The 21604-nt window shown below is 41.0% G+C and overlaps 1 protein-coding gene and 1 pseudogene across 1 annotated transcript in view; both read right to left on the reverse strand.

Annotated features, from left to right (window-relative positions):
* LOC139473602 (E3 ubiquitin-protein ligase rnf213-alpha-like) overlaps positions 1 to 21604 on the reverse strand; it is a 351622-nt gene that overhangs the window by 5258 nt on the left and 324760 nt on the right. Inside the window, exons 81-87 of the mRNA XM_071256275.1 lie at positions 16161 to 16261; positions 15770 to 15827; positions 13916 to 14118; positions 13052 to 13187; positions 860 to 946; positions 407 to 602; positions 77 to 305 (exon numbers count right to left, since the gene is read on the reverse strand). Coding sequence (XP_071112376.1) covers positions 77 to 305; positions 407 to 602; positions 860 to 946; positions 13052 to 13187; positions 13916 to 14118; positions 15770 to 15827; positions 16161 to 16261 — 1010 coding nt within the window. The remainder of the gene's footprint in view (positions 1 to 76; positions 306 to 406; positions 603 to 859; positions 947 to 13051; positions 13188 to 13915; positions 14119 to 15769; positions 15828 to 16160; positions 16262 to 21604) is intronic.
* LOC139474024 (uncharacterized) lies at positions 17711 to 20869 on the reverse strand (annotated as a pseudogene).

The raw sequence follows: 21604 nt of genomic DNA on the forward strand, positions 1-21604 counted from the left end.
ATACTTCATTCTAAAATCCTGTTTATTAACTAAATTTGAAACAATCATATAATTATCTAATACACATTACACTCACAGGTATGACATATGATATTTGTGCAACTCTTGACTTGGCTTGAAGAATGACTTCTTTGAGCTGATACTCAAATCCTTCAAAGTCATACTCAATGGTGGTGCCTTTCCCCAGCTCAAAGGAGTAGTTACAGTTGGCCAGGACAAGGGGCAGCAGGTCACGGTCAGGGTGGTAGCTGACCAGGTGGTTACTGTGAAGTTTCCTCATGCTGACCTCAGGCAGGCGCTCATAGCTGCAATACATACAACATCCGAATTAAATTATACATTAAGGGTGTTAGCATACTAATGTAGAATTCCACTGAGCATTTCAAAACCAGAAATCAAAAGCTACCTGGAGTTGATCTTTTCACAGTATTTTTCCATGAATTCATTGTGCTTCCTGAAGAGGAACTCCAGCATCATGTAGGAGCAGATACCGGGTCCCTGAGTGGATGGCAGAAGCATGGCTAGCGGGGAGTTCTCCTCTATCCTCATGTTCTTGTAGGCATCAGGCAAGAAAACCTGTCCGGCATGAACTGTCCTACATCCTAACCATAGTAATCATAGTTTTAATAAAGAGTTTGACTGAGAATGATGTATTACACATGTGTATAAAAGCTGTGATGTAATGAAAAGTGGTGGGTGCATACACATCTCACAATAAGTTTCATTACAGGTATATATACAGGTAATAGTCCATGAACTTGGGAAACTCTTAAGTACATTGACATGGTACAATTAGCACTTTCAAAGTCCTAGTAGAATGTTTGGTGATGGAATGTTTTATATAGAAAGACCATCTCACCATGACTATGCAGACTCTCCTTCACACATTCCCAAACGGCAATCAAATCAGGCATCAACTCCTTTACATCCTTTTTAAAGCCCTCATCTACAATGAAATCAAGAAATACATCTGTATAAGAAAACAAGTAGACAGAATATAAATATGGCAAAATTTCTAAAACCAATAGTGCCAGGGCCCGGATATGTATAGTAAACATAATAAAATGTCAACAAAGACAGCCACTAAACAAAACTTGCTGTCAGCATTGATATTCAAATATTTTTGGCATTAATACTTAGGACCCAAAATTTAACACTTAAATTTAAAGATTTGAACAAAACATGACGTCACCATTGGGAGAAACATACATGCCAACATTCAGCTCCCTCAGTCTAGCAGTTTCTTTGGGGAAGAAGTTTACATAGCCAATATGTATTTTGAGAGAATTTAAAAGCAAGGTCAAGACAAGGTCAAACAAAAATACCTTTTTTTGTACAAAAAAGGCTGAATAATGGCCATAAGAAGTTTCAGCTTTCTCCTTGTTTGAAGTGTAAAAGTCAAGTAAAAATCGCAGAAAAGAGAACATATATCCTCCCATCGTGTGTTTTTTTTCGTAATCTGTATTCGGTTGGCCATTTTTAAATGATTAACTTGCAATATGCGACGAGAAATAACGTTACCACGTCAGTGACAACTGAGATAAGTCCTTTTTTGGCTCAGACTGACATTATTCAAGTTCAACGAGGTGAGCAGATACAAGCATTGGTAGACATTACCTTTTACATGGGTGTATACAATGTCATCTCTTATTAATGTGAAATTTAAAATTTAAAAAGAAATCCCAAATGTTAGTTATTTTGATTTACAGGTTTGGATGCATGGCCAGCCGACTGAGAGAGGTTCCTATGTTCTTCCAAAACCTTAGATGTGGCTTATAAAGCTGTACTTAATGGAATGTTGGTAAAGAAGGCTGCACTGTCTTTCTCTGTTCCATTTCCTACCTTCTGTGTATGGACCAGTGGAGAAATCAGAATAGTATTATGGTATGTTCGGATGAACAAAACCTTCCAAATGGCATGCTGATTTTCTTGGGGGAATTAGTCAGCAAAGAGCCAGGAGTCACAGGAGACTAATTACAATTTTATTTACAGGAACAATTAACAATGAACTATTTACAATTACTTAGAAAATAGCTGACGGTGCCACAGAGAGTCGGTACAACCCTCTGGGCTGTGAGATCTGCTTGGTATGAGTGTCAAACCCCTTCTCTGCCTAACATTTGGTTTCTGTATGTATTTAAAAAAATTAGAACAATAAAATGGAATATGATTGGTTGATACACGATGGGCTGTGCCTTATGGTTAATGAATGGCTAGACAGAGGGGAATACTTAATCCTGTTAATCCTGTTTGACTGGCACTAATCTTGTTGACATTTTTACTGGGTGCTTTGAAAGAGATTATGGTGTCACTTTAGACGAGCTTGTATTGGGGCTAATCCTTAATGCACTATAGACGAGCTTGTATTGGGGCTAATCCTTAATGCACTATAGACGAGCTTGTATTGGGGCTAATGCTTAATGAGTCTAAATTTAAGTAATTGCTGAATGTTATTCTAATATAGATTTACTTAAATAAAATAGTTCAAGGTAATCTATAAGACTATGTAGACATATCTTTTGTCTGGGAGATGGGATCTTGATACCTTAGGCTAGCATTTATCTAAAAGCTTCAAATCTATTAAACTATGTAGACATAACTTCTGTCTTATTGAATAGTATGTCTAGGAGATGCGCTCCCATTACCTTAGGCTAGCATCTATCTAAAAAGCTATAACTGAAACTACTGATATTTTATATATGCATTTTACCTGATGAAAAGTATTACTTGCTAAACTACAATTAAATGAAATGATGTATAAATATTACACCATGATAACTCATAAAAGGACTTGATGTGGATCTTATTATTATAGGAAAACTTAGTATAAATGTTATATCATGATAATAGACTGTCTCAAATCTGGCTCAATTGAGGAGAGACATTTAGTCATCTACATTCAAGCCATGGCCGATTTTGGACACTAACTCACATATAGAGGTAGCCAGTCTTGCCACTGATTTAGCTACTATCTTGGCAACCGATCCAATGCAGACAAGCCATTGTTCATGCAGTGTTTTTATAATTTCATCAAGCATTGGCTAGATCTGAAAGTTCAAAACTGCGCTCCCTTGAACTTTCGTGCGCCAAGGCTATGTCACAGGAGACAGTCCGCCAAACTGGGAGCGTCAACATAATACTATTCTGTCTGTTTTGCCTGGACATACATCCAACATCTTGCAACGTATGGATGACGGATGTTTTGGTCCATTTTGCAGGGCTTACAACAACCTTCAACACAAGTTCATGCACAACCATGCTACCAGCTCTGTAAGCAGACATTCAATGTGTCAACTTACTTACTTACTTACTTTGGAGATTTAACGTGCGCTTTCCGACTGATGCGTATTTCGCACAGTTAACTGTAGTGTGTTTTTTTCATTTTTTTTAGGTTGTTATTTAGGTTGGTGTGTCCTGTCCTGTGATTACTCTGTTGATTTTTTTTGATGGATGGAAAATTTTTGGGTTTGGTTAGTGGTTTGCTGAGTACTTTTTTGATTTGGCTACTTGAGTTTAGATATAGGTTATGCCACTTTGAGGTGATTTTTTGCTTGTTTACGCTTTTAATTTCTGATTTTGAGATGGGTAAGTTTAAGCTTATTTCTGGGATTTTAAGGGATAGTTTAGCTGCTTTATCGGTGTTTTCATTACCGTATATTCCTACATGGGCGGGTATCCACAAGAAGGTTATTTGTTTGCCTGCCTTAGATAGGTCGTTGGAGCTTTTAAGTATTTGATTTATTAATTTAGGTCGTTTTTTGGTATTTTTGTTTTGGAGGGCTTGCAGTCTACTTACGGAGTTGGTAAGTATTAGGATTTTTTTGTGGTTTTTGGATTCTTGATTATTGAGGGCTGAGGCCATGCCCATTAGTTCTGCCCAGAATATTGATTGGTTGTTTGGGAGTCGAAAGGATTGTGTGGTTTTAGTTGGTTGTGTGGTATGGACTCCGAAACCTGTGTGTTTGGAGGTCGGATCTGAAGATCCGTCCGTGTAAATGTGACACCAATTTGGCCAATTTTCGTGTATGTATGCTAGTGTGGTGGTTTTAGCTATGTTTGGGTCGGTTTGTTTATTTATTTGGCTAGCTAGTGTTGTGTCTATTTTGGGTATTTTAAGTTTAGGGGTGTGTCAAACAAATCACCAGGCCTTTATCAAGGCATGTCACATTTATCCTTTTGACGCGCTGGCTCCTATGACGGGAATTAACTTTGCCTTTTCAACAGTTTTTCAAGAGGGGCAATTGTCAATTGTCAGGATGAAGGAGGTGGAAGGACCGTACAGAACATTCAGTTATACAAGAAGAAAGTGTGGCAATCTTCAGCAGAAAACAGAATGTTATAATGAAAAAATCAAAGCTGATAAGGAAAAGGAAAGTCATCAGTGCAATCTTTTGGGGCAAGGCACTTATGGAGAACTTGATTCTGGAGAAGATCATTGAACACCAGGATACCAATCTCCAGTCAAAAAGGGAAAGGTTGGAATGAGGCAGAAAAAAACTGAACCCAAGCCAAGCATATCCGGCATCTTCTCGCATCATCCCAACATAGAATCTTCTGACTCAAACAAAGAAGCCAACTCAGATTAACTTTGCTGCCAGTGCCACAATACATAACCCTTGGAACTCCGAGGATGTGCGTCCTTTGTGTATGTTTCGTAGGCCCAGTGCACCCACCCTTCTTGTCGCCATTTGGTACATTTGAAAGTGTGTACCACTGTGAGGGTAGTACATGTGCACTCGGAGTTCTGGTGTCCATGTCACGACGAAAAAGGAGAATGAGTAGGACACGTGAGACATGTACATATGTGCATAATATTTGAAATTGTTTAAAATGGCGATGATTTTTATTCACCAGAACTACCATCATGTAACTTGCACATTTATTTTTTTAAATTACTCATTTTACGGATCACTTGTGATGACAACATTTGCAACCCTCCTACGCATCATATTTGTTCAAGGAGATCACTGTATATCTGATGACGTCACTGTCAAGAAATTGGTTTTGGTAGCTGAAGAGTTTGGCCGATTGCTTCATTATTACAAGGGAAAAAAATTATCCTGATTTGTGCAAAACATCAGTAAAAGTCAAGTTAACAGGTAAGAAAACAATTAGGTTCCATATCTATTCATTCATTGTCAGGACGCAGCAATGTTTCTTATGTGACTGAAAACCGATTACACGAGGATATGTACCACGAGTCATCAGGAGAAGACATATCCCCTTGGTCTGGTTTGGCTACTTACTTATACCCTACTCATACTAGAATTAGTAAAATCTAAATATTTTGTACATTTGTATACTCCTTAATCCATTCACTGCTTACCTTGCAACAAGAAAACGGGACAGCGTACCGGCGATGGTCCTGGGTGAAGAATTAATAAACAGTTCATAGTCCCACTTTTCACGACTATCGCCACTGTCCTGTACCCGACCTCTGTGACCTTAGGTCACCTCTTTACATCACTGTCTGTCACCCGAGCTTAAGAAAGACATAATTTGAAGTTTCTTAAGCCAAAGTGGGGAGGCAAGTCTGCGACGGGTGAGCCTTAAACGTAGTAATGCAGGATAAGTATACAAATGCAAAAAATATTAAGATTTTACTAATTTTTTTACTTATCCTGCATTACTCCTCAATGCATCTGTATGGAATGGCTCTGTATAGGGCGTGTTCATTATTTGTGTCGGGGGGTTGGTAACCTGCTGGGCTACAACCAACAGCCCAAAACTTTGTACACCTTCGACGTCCTTGAGAGTCACATTGTGAAGATAATGACTGGCGAAAACTGTGTCGCTCACCCGTGCCGCCATGGCTAATGCCAAGAGGGATACTGTTTTCTTGGTGAGGTCATAAAATGAGAATGCACAGAGGGGCTCAAATGGGGGGCCCTTGCAAACCTCGAAGTACTATGTTCAAGTCCCACGCAGGTGGGCGGGACTTGGCCTTCTGATCCTCAAGCCTGAATGAGCGTAATAGGGTCTGTTGTTCCGGGACCTTAGTCATCTTGCGATTTTCCAGAACGGCCATCACTGAGTTAAGTGTGACCAAATATGTAGTAATGGTGCTACTTTTCAAGTGTCTTTGGGTATGCAAATGTAGGATGTATTCAGGAGGCATACGTCATGAGTGGGTAATTTTGGCAAGTTGCAAACAGGTCGATGTTTGGTTGCCTGAACTTCTGAAACAGTAACTGGAATGCTTCTGTGTGAAGTTTCCACTCGATGGGGGCCACCCTGTCTTGACGCGGTAAAGAATCGGCCTGAATATTTCGACATCCGTGGATGTGCTGAACTATGAACTGTAGTTGAAGGCAATCTACTAGATGGAAAAATCTAAATGTCTGTTGAAGTAGAGAGTGGGAGTGCGTTGTTCCCTGATTGCGCAGACACCACACAACAGAGCTATTGTCTGTGGATATTGTGAGTTGGGCTGACTGTAGTTGATTCTGCCAATGAGATATGGCCAGAATTAAAGCTTCCAACTCCAAGTTGTTTATGTGCCACTTTCGAATGAGCGCCTGACCATAGCCCTGAGGCTGTCTGGCCTTGCAGGTGTGCACCCCATCCCTGAAGGGAGGCATCTATGAACAGGTGTATGTACCGGGATAACCCAAATAAAGAGACTCCTCCTAAGACATTCGACTCTACCGTCCACCAAATAAGGCCTAATTTGAGTCGTAGCATGATGGCCTTGAGTGGATACTGACGCCTGATGCAAGGGTTCAGGAATTGTTGAATTGGATGTAATTGTAATCAGCCTCTGCTGGTTTGATCCTGGGCTGAGGTGAGTAACCCTAACAACACTTGCCATAGGTGAAGTGTGCGTGGTTGATAAAGAGGAGGTGACAGGAGGCATAAAATCTTGTGCCATCTGTCCCTCAGAACTGATAGGAGATCCTGGTCTGTTTGGAACAGGCCTCCTATGAACTGGAGTCGATATGATGAGTTAACTCCGACTTCGCTTCATTGATTATCCATCCCAGTTGATACAGTAGCCTTCTGGAGAAATCCCGGTATGCGTGTGTTGATGACACAGGAGACAGTCGTCTATGTACGACTCGAACCAAATGTGTGTAGAAACACAGACTTCATTACTCGTGTAAATAGCCACGGGGCCACTGAAATGCCAAATGGGAGTACTGCCCACGGGTAGAGATTGAACTGGAATCTGAGGAACCAGCGGTCGGAGGGATGGATAGGTAGGTTCTTGGATAAAACCGAGATGAGTATTCCATTCAGTCGAGGAATCTCCCTCTTCACCATTGGAATAGTCCGACGAATCAGAATGATGTCAACGTGTGCGTCTAGATGGTGAATGACTTCTACTCTGATGTGTAGTACTAGCTCTGACCGAGGGCTTAGATGAACTGCCTGATGAATAGGAGTCATGCTTCGATGTCCAAGTATGTGCAGGTGTTTTGGTACTACTCAACAATGAATGCGCTGTATTATGACTCACAATGGATGTATTATATACGTTAGGCGCCAAAGTAGATGGTAAGATCTGTGCTATAGATATAACTGATGCAGGCGTCTGATACATAGGCATAGGCCTGGGAGAAGGATACAATTGCGTCATAGACTGCTGCCAAATGGATTGCAAAAATTTTGCATCCAGTAAGTGTTCTGTAATGGCATAGATGCCTGTGCGTGCATCTGCTGCACTGGATAAGTTGGTACAGCGCTAAGCTGATCATGCGCTGCCTGCATAGCACTGTAGCCCTGGGGGCTGACATCATTGTAGATGTGCTTGGGTAGTTGGCAGGGGCTGCACATGGCGCAGGCATCTGAGACACAATGTTCAATAGTGTTGGCTTGAACATGGCTTGGGTTTGTGCTACCCCCATCAAAGCATTTTGAGACGCTGGTGCAGGCATAACAGATCTAGCAGATGTACATTTCTCAGACGGCTGAAAATTTTGGTCAATTATGATACTCACAAGATCCTCTGGTTTTCGGCGGTGCGTGCACTTCAGCAGTGACAGTAATGGGCGAGATATTACCCGTCGAAGATAATGGTTGCATAGTAATGACGGAACCATGTCCCTCGCTAATCAGCGATTGTGACATCTTCCTAGTCTTACGGCTGGATTGCTGCAAAATATGTTTGTGAGTGACCTGCCTATAAGTTGTAAAAGTCGTTGGAGAGAGATTTATGCAAAAAACACATTTAGAGTCTGGTGCACAAACTTGCGTGCATGCCAGACAACATGGATGAGGATCTTTAGCAGATCCCACGACAATTAATACAATGCGCAAGCATAAGTTACGCAAATTGAAGACTTTTTGATGAAGCGGGACTGGAATACTGACGTAGAATTTAATTTAATATATCGGCAAAATATTGTAATGAGTTGAAAGCGTATTCAATAACTTGTATATACCCAACTCAATGAAACGTCAAAGCTAGTAGTATTTATACATACATAGCTGAGAATTGTAAACAAATTCACTACCTTTGGGTGGCAAACAATTGTAACACAATTCAAAATGGCTGGAACAAACAGCATGTGGCGGGGAAAAAGACAGAGTCTTTTTACGTCTAAATATATCATATACAACTGCACAACATGTTGAGAGTAATATGAAAAGAATACATCACCCGTCGCAGATGAATTTTAGAACTGTAGACGAAAACTGAAGGTCTAAATATATCCAAAACAAAAGCTCTGCTGGTACACATCCATGCTGTAGCGCGGCAAGCAGTGATGTGAAGAGGTGACCTAAGGTCAGAGAGATCACAGGACAGTGGCAGTAGTCGTGAACAGTTATGAACAGTTTATTAATTCTTCACTCAGGACCATCGCCGGTACGCTGTACCGGTTTTTTTATTTTAAAAATACAGCTATTTAAGGCCATTACTCTAAATATGTTGTATCATTACCTATTAAAACCATGTGAACCAGCAATATTGTCTGTATTACAAACCATGTTGACATTGTAATTCCTATTGATTCTAAGCTTTAATACAATTGTTTAATTCTACCAATCTGACAGCTTTTTGGCTGTATTTCACTCATTTTTCTGCATGTAATTATTTCAGTGATTATCTTTAAATCAATGTCTGGGTTATGTGTAAATACTGTGACCCTGTAGTATGAATAAAGGCACTGACATTAAAATATATGCACTTTATGTACTTGAACATTTTTTTTTTTACTTCACTCACACATATGATAGTACTTTTCTATTAATATCATCTTCCGGAGTGATGTGGTTTTCAAATCGACTGTTTCAATCAGAGGATTCTATTTTGATTTGTTACCTCTGATTGACCAATGAGAATCAAATATTTACCAAATTCATGGAAGAATATGCAATAACCTCAGCATTAAATTCTAAAACTAATAGTTTGATTACTTCAACAGATTGAAGTTCTTGAAACTTCTAGTGACATTAATTTTCATGATTTGGAAGATAAAAGAACAGAATTAGAGGAAATTAGGAAACAGAAGATGGCTGGAATTGCCATAAGATCTAGAACTAAGTGGATTATGGATGGTGAAAGAGTTAGCAGTTATTTCTGTAACCTTGAGAACAGGAATTTTGTCACCAAGTCTATGACTCATTTGGAGTTAAACGATGGCACCACATTGCTAAATTCAAGTGACATTATTGCTGAAGCAGTCAATTTCTATGAAAATTTATACAGTAGCAAAGAACACATGGTGCAAGACTGTGATTTGAATTCCCTGTTGGATAGAGATTCTCTCCCCTTTTTAAATAGAAATGATGTGAAAGAGATGGATATTTATTAACTCTTGATGAACTGGCAAAAGCTTTGAAGAATGTACAAAATAACAAAAGCCCAGGCTCAGATGGCTTTCCCACTGAATTTTATGAATTCTTCTGGAAAGATATTGGACAGTTTTACTTGCGATCATTGAATTGTGGTCTAAAATCAGGTGATTAACTCTCTGTTACCCAGAAACAAGGGGTTATTGTCTGTAAGGGGGGCAAGCCTAAATACTGTGCAGAAATACTAGCCAATATGATACGTTCTAATAGGGAAGTCAAAGGTATCCTGGTGGGCGGTAGTGAGTATCTTCTTAGTCAGTATGCTGACGATATGGAATTATTACTTGATGGTAGTCAGTCCTCCTTTTTATCATGTATTAACTCTCTTGAGTGTTTTGCCAAAATATCTGGTCTTAAGATTAACAATAACAAAACTCAATTTATCTGGATTGGCTCCAAGAGAGGTTGTAACTTTAAAGACAAATTATTTGAGCTAAAACAGATTATGAAAAGGTGGATGAAATGGATAGTTACACCAATTGGGGGCAATCATTAAATGCTTGTTGGTTTCAAAACTCAATTATCTATTGTTATTACTGCCTGATCCCCCGGACGATTTTCTTGTTTATCTAAATGCTTTGCTTTTTATATTTCTTTGGAGTGATAAATGAGACACAGTTAAGAGGATTAAAGTTTGTCAATGGGTTAAGCAAGGGGGCTTAGGTGTGGTGAATACTTTTTCATATGTAACATCTCTTAAAGCCACATAGATAAGGAGACTTGTTTCCTGAGGTGATAGAAAAATGGAAGCGCCTATTTAAATCTACATATCCTGATTTGTGTAAACTTGGTGAATTTGGTGTGACTTTCTTTGAAAGAAAATTATCTTTGATAAGTAATGAGTTTTGGAAAAGGTGTTTTCAGTCATTTAAACGGCTTGATAAGAAAATCTAGCCAGAATCTTTCAGTAGTTTTTTAACTGAACTAATTTTTCATAACCCTAATAATAAAATAAATAGGAAATCATTTTTCTTGAAATACTGGTTTGAGAAGGTTGTCTCCCAAATTATAGACTTGGTCAAGGCCAATAAGGAGTTTCTGTCATATGAGGAATTTAATGAAATGTATGGTATTTGTTCATCTTATTTAGAATTTTATGGTGTTGTCAGCAGCATTAAACAATACCTTAAAACTCTAAATTTAGTTATCGTTCCTACAGATTCTGTGGAGGACCAGTGCTGTGTGGTAAAAACTATTTGTAGTTCCAAGACCGGTTCAAAGCATATTTATTGTTCATTGGTTTCTACAGAAGTAAAAACTAAAGGGTGGGAAAAGTGGGAATTACAATTTGAAATCTTAAATAGGAACAATATTTGTAATAAAATAGTCAATATAACACAGGATGTCAAACTGCGATGGTTTCAATACAAATTTTAAATTACCCACAGGATTCTCATCACTAATACTTTTCTGTATATACTCAATTATGCTCAAAATGATTTGTGCTCCTTCTGTCACAATGAAAAGGAAACAATTACTCACTTGTTTTGGGAATGTGATGTAATAAAACAATTTTGGGATGAAGTATCAGTGTGGATAGACCAGTGCTTTCATGTTTATAATATGACATTTTTTGCAGAATTGATACTTTTTGGAGTTAAAGAGAACATAAAAACAGATAAAGTGTTTGATTTACTTTTTACTCATTGCAAAATTCTATGTTAAAAGATGCAAATACCAAAATACAAAAACTTTTTTTCACGTTTATAAAAAGGAAGCTTTTTCACGATACAACATTGAAAAAGATATTGCTTTCAAGACAGGTAATCAACAAAAATGGTGCTTGGATGCTGTATCATCAACTTTTCGAAAATGAGGAGCAGCTTTCATTTTAATTTTAGTTTCGTACTTAAGACTTTGAATGTCTGTTTCAGACCATGTACTTTCCTACACTGCAATATGATGTATAAACTTAAATAGTTTATGCATACTTGATATATGCAGTATTTTTGTATTACTAGAGTGAATGTGTGAGTGAGAAGCAGCGGTAGAAACTAACAGGTTTGATCCACTAGTCCTTATTATGATAACATATAGCAAAAACCCTCAAAAAGGCAAATGTCTACTAGTCCTTATGATACCTTAACTATTGGGCAGTTAGGCAAGTACTACAGGACTAGTGCAAATTTCTAATGCTGGAGAAGTATGTTATGTATTTTATGTAACAGGTACTTCTTTTTAAATTTTCTGTAAAAAACAACTAAGATGTACTGATAAGTTGTGGTATATGTCATGGTCTTTCTGCTACCCTGGATGGAAGCACATTTTATGTAACAGGTACTTCTTTTTAAAGACTATAAAAAAATATTTAAAAAAAGTTTGATTTCATGAGTGAGTGAGTATGATTTTACGCCGCTTTTAGCTATATTCCAGCAATATCACGGCGGGGGACACCAGAAATGGGCTTCACACATTGTACCCATGTCGGGAATCTAACCCGGGTCTTTGACGTGACGAGCAATAAAGGAAGATACTGCACTAAATACTAGCTAAAACTACTTCATATTCCATCAAATAGACTTTCCCATGAGACATATGAAATGTTATCTAATCTTGATTCAGTGGGCCTACAGAACAGGGCAAGTAATGTCAAATTTATCCTGTTTAGTACATGTCTTGGCTATGCTTGGGTTGTCCAAAATGTTGGATGTATAGATATTTTAATAACCTTCTTCAAACCAGATTGAAAGATATGTACAGCCAAGAATGGACTAACACATTATCATCTAGTACTTTTTAAGATACCGGTATGTCAAGAAGAAGAGAAATATTTAATTGATTCGACCTTGTGTACATTTGCTACCACAAAATTAAAAAATCTGAAAGATTATGAACATATTGTAATCTAAACAATATTGAAGATCTGTATAATTTCCCTTTTATATGTCCATCCTTGAAAGATATTTGAAACCTAAACATACCAAATATATATGTAATTCAACCGTCAGTCCAACAATTTATTCGACTTTTGGCAACTTCAAATTATCAAGATTTAACATCTATTATGTTATATTTTAAATATGCCTTCAAGACCAGAAATCTACTGAAATGAAACATGTGAATACATTTGTAAAATGATCCTGTACTGTATTGTATTTGGGCTTATGGCCTGTCATACAATAATCATGTGAATTTGAATATATTTACTTGACTCCTTAATGACTTTTAGTAAGTCAGGGTTTGTTTGTTTAGTGTTGTTATCTTTTTCATGAAAAAAGATCAAATCATAAATAATAACACAATAGTACACAACCTTCTCTTGAGAACATCTCTGCAATGGTCATCTTATTTGCTTGAGAGCGATCAAGACGACGTCTGAATTTTGCCATCAACAGCTGTTGTAGACGGAGAATGTTAGGGATGTGGTGCAATGCCTGCAGGAATGGGTGCTGAAACGCAGATCATTCAAGCTTTGAACCTGGATTTGCTCAATCTAAGGGGAAAAAAAGCTAACAAAAGAAAATAGCATTAGGTGCAAGTGTTTTGAGTAATGTTCTGAAATCTACGCTAACTTCAATTGATTATGACTACTTTCCATTTAAAAGGGCATTTTTTAATCCAAATTTCTAAATAAATAACCAGACAAAACAAAGAATAAACTTGAAAATTGGACCTAACAACAATGTTTAATAATAGGCTTAAAACAATCTCCGAAATACTGCAAACTTGAGGTCCAAAACACCCATAGAGTACCTTTATCAAACACATCACCTTCAAATAACCATTTCTTGTTTGTTTCATTTTAGCCATCATTCAAACACACGTGTCTACTTCTTTTGTCTGGCACTTAGTAAAAGGCACCATGTACATCACCAGACATGTATGTTGACACTTATCTGAAAAGCTTAATTCCATTTGTGGACAACCCAGTAATTGCAGTTCTGCCATCTCATAAGCTAGACAATTCAATAACTAGTTGGTCAAATGATACATAAATTACTGGCAAAATGCTGAAGATGATAATTACAGCTACAATCAGTATAATTTGCACCATTAAATGATAAATCGGTTAATATTGTGTTAAGTGATCGGGATCATAGCTGATAAGTTCAATTAATCTTTGATTAGACAAAAAAAATGATACAAAGCCATCTTCCTGACATATACAGCACCCTACCTCTTGTCTGAAAAGGCTGAGCACTTCCATCTTGGATTTCTTGACCTTATTGTTCTCTACTCTCAGATGAAATTCTCGGAGGAAATGCTCCAGGGTGATACGTGACTGGTACCTCCAGACAGCTGGGAACTCATGGAGACAGTCAACTTGCTGGGGAGTGGAAGTGTCTACTTCATACAGAATAGACATCAGCTTGTTGGAACCTGTGTATTCATACATACTGAGTAATATCCTATTCACATGACATAGACAAATAACACATTTTCATTATTAACAAATCATCCCTGAAAGAGCTTTTTTTAATTCTTGTCTTAGGGATGTGTTGGTGGAAATCCTGGTCCGTAGTTAGGAGACAAAATACAGCCACAGAAACTCACCTGAATTATGAAGAAATAATGGCTGCCATGTTTAAAATCGAATCAGAAGAGAGCAATTCAAAGGTTTGGATCATTAATTTCATACAAAGTTTTAGCTCGATAGTATTTGTAGTTTCAGAGGAGATGTCGGTTAACAATAGATGGACAGACAACACACAACATAAAGTCACCTTACTTTCGATCAGGTGAGCAGAGCATAGAATACTAAAAAACATTGTTTATTGTTTTTGATCTTCAAGAAGATCAGAATTTATTGTCATGTGTGTTGTGTTAGGTAACCTTGTCCTGTAAGTTTACATTAAGCAAAATTAAATAACTAATGGTATCAGATATTTTTTTCCACATTTCATTTTTTTAGGGTTGGCTGAATTTGTTAATAAATATTTTCAAAGTTTGATGTAAAATTGCTCTCCAGTAAAGAAAATTTTGAATGCAGATAAAGTTGTTGAAGTTGAATAACAATGAACAGTTGCAGCCATATTGAAAATTAAATTCAAACCTTTAGGTGTTGATCAACACTACAAGCTACAGTAAACTATGGATATAATAAACTCAAATGGACCCCTACTTTAATTTGTTTAATTCGTTATACAGCATCTATACAGCAAATGACCAGAACCAAAACAATCAGTTTGTTATATCCGTCGGTTCATCATAAGCATGTTCATCATAAACATATTTTACTCAACAGATATACCAAATTTCATTACTTTTTGAAAATACATGGTTGAATAATGACCATAAATATATTTTTCATTGTGTATGCAATGGTGGCCATATTGAAAATCGGATTATAACCTCTGGATCAATTTTAGGTGTCATCATTGGTGGAAACAAGCATGTGAAGCTTCATAGGTCCAGTGGCTTCTGAGGGGATGATGTTAACAGTGCAAGAAAATATATTATAGAAAATAGCATTTCAAATACAGCCCCTTTGAGCTCAACTTCTAACTAAACACATGCCAAATTTCATTGCATTTTGAAACAAACTGTCTGAGTAATGTTCATAAGAATCTTGTTTCAGCTTTCAGTGTGGTTCCAAATCAAGGTCAAAACTTAAAATACCCAACATACGTTGAGTGTCCTTGTAGGCATTTAGTATTTGGATCAACAATTGACAAGGAATAATATGGATAACAATTTCTTCTTCAACTGACGTCAATGTTGTCAGTTTTCTCAGCAGACTAGTAAAGCCATCCAAGACATACATCAATTGTGATCAGGGACTTTCCTCTCCAGTGCTTGGGACATTTAATTTCAAATTCACTGTAAAACAACCAATAAACTCCATCAACTATTCATGTAAAGTGTGTGTGTGTGTGTGTGTGTGTGTGTGTGTGTGTGTGTATGTGTGTGTGTGTGAGTGCATTCATGCATGCATGCGTGTGCAACCAATGAATGACATAAGCTCACTTTACTTTCAGTCAGATGACTTAAAAATGAGAAGAAAAAGTGTGAAATAATCTGTTGATATTACCTATCCTTTTGTCATTTCGAATTCTGTCGTTGCATATTCCAAGACAGCCTTCCAAATTCTGAAAACAGAATCAAATCATTCTAATTGCCTTTTCCTATATGTATAAGAAAGGCTGCATCAATGAGTACCAATCCCTTTTCAATAGCTCATACACAATCCAATGTAATCATAAGTAAGGAGGGAATGATTGTGTGTAATAACTTTTCGATATTTGCATATGCACGTTTTAGGAATGCTTAATGCTAAAGGCTCAAAGGCTTGGGATAAACACCATTCATTAACTCGGGACAGATAATTCATAATTCTTCATAGCACATTGGTTATTCTGAAAATAGTTCATAGAACAAGCTTTACTTCTTCAAGTTATTTGTAAGATTTGTGATAATTGTACCTGCACTGATTGATTGATAAATGTCTTGGCAAACTGGTCTTCCCAGGTCTCTCTAGCTGGCTTGTTGGTTAGATTTGCTGGATCACTTCTCTTGTATTTATCTAAATACAACAATTCATTCATAAGAAATACATTAAAGTACCCTACCACTCTCAACTAACGTGTGTATTAGATATCTTACATGTATGCAATTTGAAATCAGCACTAGCTTCAAGAATTCTACCTTATGACTTGGGCGCGTTTGAAATTTTTTCTCTGATTCAAACAGCAAACAATAGTTATCATTGTTAATCATTCACAGAAATCCTGTATTACGGCTGTCATCGCATTATTAAAATCTTTAGATTTTCAACAGAAGTCCTCTTCACTGTCAACTATCCACAACTAGTTGAGAAACTCTTCTTTCTGTGATTAAGGTATAGAGATGAATATGAATTTTTATTTGTATGTTCTTGTTTTCATGCTATTCTAATTAAATATTTGCCAAAGACATATATCACTAAGATAAATATGTATACATTCAAAAAGATAATTGACAAAAACGATACAGAACACAAAAAATCGCTATGTATTTTGGGTATTATTCATGCTTCTGAAAGAAGAAACTATTTCTTGCACAATATTTAAGATAATGTATATTTTGTAGAATTTTCCTATTCGGAATATTCTATAAGTAATACGTTACCACTGTTGTCTCCCACAACTGCTGCTATAGCGAAATCTACCACAGAGATCTCAATTACCTCATGCAGCACGTGCGTAGCCACCTAGCTGCCATGTGACACCCTTCACTCTTGTCTCCTGCGAGAGCAAGTGCTCGGGGGACGGACGGGCGGGCAGCAGCCCAGTGGTAACGTATTACTTATAGGATATTCCGAATAGGAAAATTCTACAAATTACATTAAGTAATACGTTACCACTGTTATACCGAGGCTGACTACCACAGTAGGCGTTGGGGAGCACCTACAACCCGAATCCTGACTGCTAGCATTCCTTCCGACCAGCGGAAGTAAACACCAAGGCGGAAGCACTCGATGCGCATGCACCTAGCTAGGCGTTACCCTATAGGAATACCAAAGCACTGTCAAGCGCATACCGTAAGGCTCAATCGTCATTGCCAAAACGATTGGTGACTCCAAACGGCCCCACTGGATAGGTATTTCATCACCGCAGCGGATGAGAACACTGTATCCGCGTGAGCTAAATCTTAGATCAGGTTAAACAGTCGAAAAGAGGGAAATTAATTTCCTTCAGACCGTATATCCCAGAGCAAGCCTACTTAAAGTATGCATTAGGCTCGTGACCTAATTCCAGTATTCGTAAGCATGTATCGCAAGATTGGAATACACGACAGACAATTAAATGCATAATTGTCAAAATACAAATAAGGACAAAACACACAAAAAGCCGCCTCACCTGTGGTGTGAGTGCGCTGGTTTGCAGGACCCCCACTCCTGTACCCACGGCGTGGGAACATTGGAGACGACCCAGATTGACCACCGTGCAAGGACTGACGACTGCGGAGTTTGGAATTGCGCTGGACACACCCCCTAGATGACCGCTTGTGCCGCGATCAGCGGCCCAAGACGGTGCACCCCCTCCACGTCTTCATCAGAAACCTTTCTGAGGTAATGATTGGCAAAAACCGAGTCAGAACGCCAGTAACAACCTCGTAATATTCTGTGAACAGAGATATTCGAGTGTAGGGCAAATGTTGCCGCTAGCGCCCTGATCTCGTGCGGGTTTGACCCCGCTACCGGTAACCCCCGAGACCGGTACGCCAGATTGATGACAGAACGAAGCCACAACGCAATCGAGTTGCGAGTTATGTCAACCGTGCGATTAGGGTTACACGATATGAACAGACGGTCACGCCCTTGTCTACGTTCATTCGAAGCCTTAAGATAATACTTAAGGGCCCTAACCGGACACAGCGCTCTGTCCTCAGTATCAGCAGGATGTAAGATTTCTTTGAGGGATCTTACAGTGAATTCTCTCTCCGTTTGCTCGACTCTCTGATTCTTGGCGACGAAGCCCATGAGCAGGCCCAGGCGGACCGCTCCTTCGTCACCCCTATCGAATCGTACCTTGGCGACATCGAGTGCATGAATTTCGGATACACGTGCCGCCGTGGCAAAGGAGAGGAGAAATGCTGTTTTCCAAGTCACATGCCGGAACGAAGCACTATGCAAGGGTTCATACGGAGCTTCCGTAAGTGATTGCAACACTAGGGAAAGATCCCAGGCCGGTGCCCGAAGGCGGCCCTTCTTAAGATCGTGCTGTTTGAAACCCTTGATAATACCCCGTATCACCGGCTCTTTGGAGAGACTGGTACCCATAGCAACGTCCCGTACCGTAGCAACGGACGAGACATAGTTGGCAATGGAACCCCCGGAGAGTTTCCGGGTCTCTCGCAAGTGAGACATGAAACGAGCAATATCCTGCACAGATACCTTATCTGGCGAATGAATGTGATGTTTACAACACCACTTCGTGAAAATAACCCAACGTGCATTATACACCTTCTGGGTAGAATCACGATGCATACTAATGTATGCCCGAGACGCCCGGCGAGAAAAAACTTTACTCCTCAAACGCTCGGTGACAACATCCACGCGTGCAGATTGAACTGCCCTGCGTTTGGATGAAGCTGACGGGTGTGAGGGTGGATCAAGAGATCCGGTCTCACAGGCAGTGGGAGTGGCGACTGCGTGACCTGGGTCAGCAAGTCGGGGTACCACGATCTGTTCGGCCACATGGGCGCGATCAGTAACATTCGACAGCGAACTCCTCGAAGCCGGCTTAGAATGTGTGGTATCAACGCTGTCGGCGGGTAAGCATAAGCGTCCAAGCCCGTCCAGTCTAACGCGAGAGCATCGTGATCGATGGCCCTCGGGTCCGGGACTGGTGATACAAACAACAGGAGTTGATTGTTGAACCGTGTTGCGAACAGGTCGACCATCGGACGACCCAAACGTTCGCACAGCCACTGAAACACTACTGGGTTCAGCATCCACTCTGTGGGGCTCGGATCCTGAGGCCTCGATAGAGCATCGGCCAGTACGTTCCGCACACCTGGGATGTGATGGGCGCGTATCTGGCACGGGACACTGTCCACCAGAGCGTAAAACTCGAACGTTAGATCGAGTAGCGAGTGACTGTGGGTTCCCCCCAGTTTGTTCACATAGGACACTACCGTCGTGTTGTCGGTCGCCAGCATGAGCCGGGCGTCGACGAGACGATGCTTCCAGTGATTGACTGCGTTGATCACTGCCTTGAACTCGAGACAATTGATGTGAAGACCAAGTTCGTCTACGCACCACAGCCCCGAGCTCACCTCCCGCGCCCCAGCCCACTAGAGAGGCGTCTGTATACAGGTTCAACGTGGCCCAGTAGGGCCGCATAGAGACTCCTGATAAGACATTGTAAGGGAGCGTCCACCACTCCAGATGCGGTCGGAGCCGATCCGGGAGGGCGACGGTCGCACTGTTCACCTCCGTTGCTAACAACTGGATTAAAAACCATTGCAGCGGGCGGAGTTTGAGACGACCCCGTTCGGTGCAGTCCTGGGCTGATACAAGTAGCCCTAACAGCTGTTCCCAAAATTGAACAGTCTGTTGCACCGCTAAGACTTTGGCAATCATCGCCTGAATTTTGTGCCACCGGTCTGGGGGGACAAATAGGCGATGGGACACCGTGTTGAACCAACCTCCGATGAACTGCAAGTTCTGAGAAGGGGTTAACTCGCTCTTGGGGAGATTGACAATCCACCCCAATTGCTCCAAGAGCCGACGTGCGAAAACGAGATGGTGTGACAGGGTGTCCGTCATTCGATTTGCTAGCGAGTCGTCCAGGTACGCGAAGTACCGGACACCCCTCCGGTGGAGGAACCCCACTATGGGGGTGGTTAACCGGGTGAACAGCCAGGGAGCGGATGAAAGACCGAATGGGAGTACAACCCACTCGTAGTGCCTGCCTTGAAAGACAAACCTGAGATACTTGTGATGATCCGAGTGAATCGGAACATGCAGATAAGCATCCTTCAGGTCGATCGAAGCTAGCCAGTCGGCCGGCATGATCAGTGCTTTCAGGTCCATCAAGCTCAACATTCTGAACTTGGGCGGCTTGCGCAGGTAGAACTCTTTGAACGATTTCTTGGGAACGAGAAATATCCTGGAGTAAAACCCCGGTGTTATTTCTGGTAGAGCTAACTCCCGAACTGCCCTCTTCTCCACCAACCTGCCGATGGCATCGGCGAGGAAGGGAAGATCGGTTTCCGAATAGAAACCTGCCGACGGGGCAACGGTGAGCGGCGGATTCGCTTTGAGATCGAGCCGATAGCCGTACCGAATCGTGTTGACCACCCACGGGTCGTCGAACACTTGTTCCCAATTCTCCCAGTAAGTCTGGAGTCTGGCTCCCACTGGGGAAAGAGAGGGGGGCCGGACGGGCTGCGGCAGGCGCAACTGTCCAGGGCCAAGTGACTCGGGTTCGCCTACGGGCCAACCGAAGTTGGCGCTGTCGGCATACGAACCCCTCCAATGAGAGTCACCTGGAGGGGCCCTTGCCGTCCTTAGACGACTTGGGCTTCCCCCAGTTCCCCTTCTTCCCGCGAAAGGGCTGCTGAGAACCCTTACCGGAGCCCTCAGAGCGGGGCTTCTTCCCGGAGGAAGAAGGACCCGACCCCTTAGGCCTGCCGGACGCAGCATCCTGGGGCGCGCTCCGCTTCGGAGCGGCACCCAGGTGCCTATGCAAGGACCCCACAAGATCCAGTGTGTGCCGAGAGGCCTCGGCAGACACAGCGGCCTGTTGTTCCTTCAGAACCCCAGGGATCTTGTTATTAAACAGGGTCCGAGCAGACCAAGGCTGCGAAAGGAGCACCTCCTGATTGGCAGCGTCCAACCCTGAAGCAACCAGATACGACTGGCGCCGAAGAAAATGGCACGTGCCGGAAACAATGGCCGAAGCCCCGGCAACGTACTCCAGGGAAGCATTCAAACCGAGCAAGCAGTTGTAAATGCGCTGGCTGCTGCAGCCAGGTATGTGTCTCCGTGAGACATTGCCAGCATGGAGTGTCGAGCGAGGGTGTCCAGCTGTTGCAAGGTACCTTGTGGTACCGTGGCAACCGGTGGGGCACGGACCCCCAAAACGCTCCACATGGGCTTCCGCAGAAGGACCAGCCTCGGGAAAGGCAAGGTCATGTACTGGGAAAGACCCTTTTCTCCACGACGGGGGAGGTAACAGGAGACCCCGACCGGAGGCAGCCGTGAAGGCCTTCTCCAAAGAAGGCTTAATCCCGCGCAGCAAGGTTGATGCCGGGAAAGCCTTGTCGGACGTCTCGTCGTATACCTCGGAGGAACCCACGGAACCGTGGATTCCCCGCGGTATCGGCAGGGGCTTTGGCATGTCCTCGAAGAGGTCATACACCATGGCCACGCGGTCCT

The sequence above is a fragment of the Haliotis cracherodii genome, unplaced genomic scaffold, assembly GCF_022045235.1.
Source record: "Haliotis cracherodii isolate W230 unplaced genomic scaffold, xgHalCrac1.p SCAF_3, whole genome shotgun sequence".
Taxonomy (NCBI): domain Eukaryota; kingdom Metazoa; phylum Mollusca; class Gastropoda; order Lepetellida; family Haliotidae; genus Haliotis; species Haliotis cracherodii.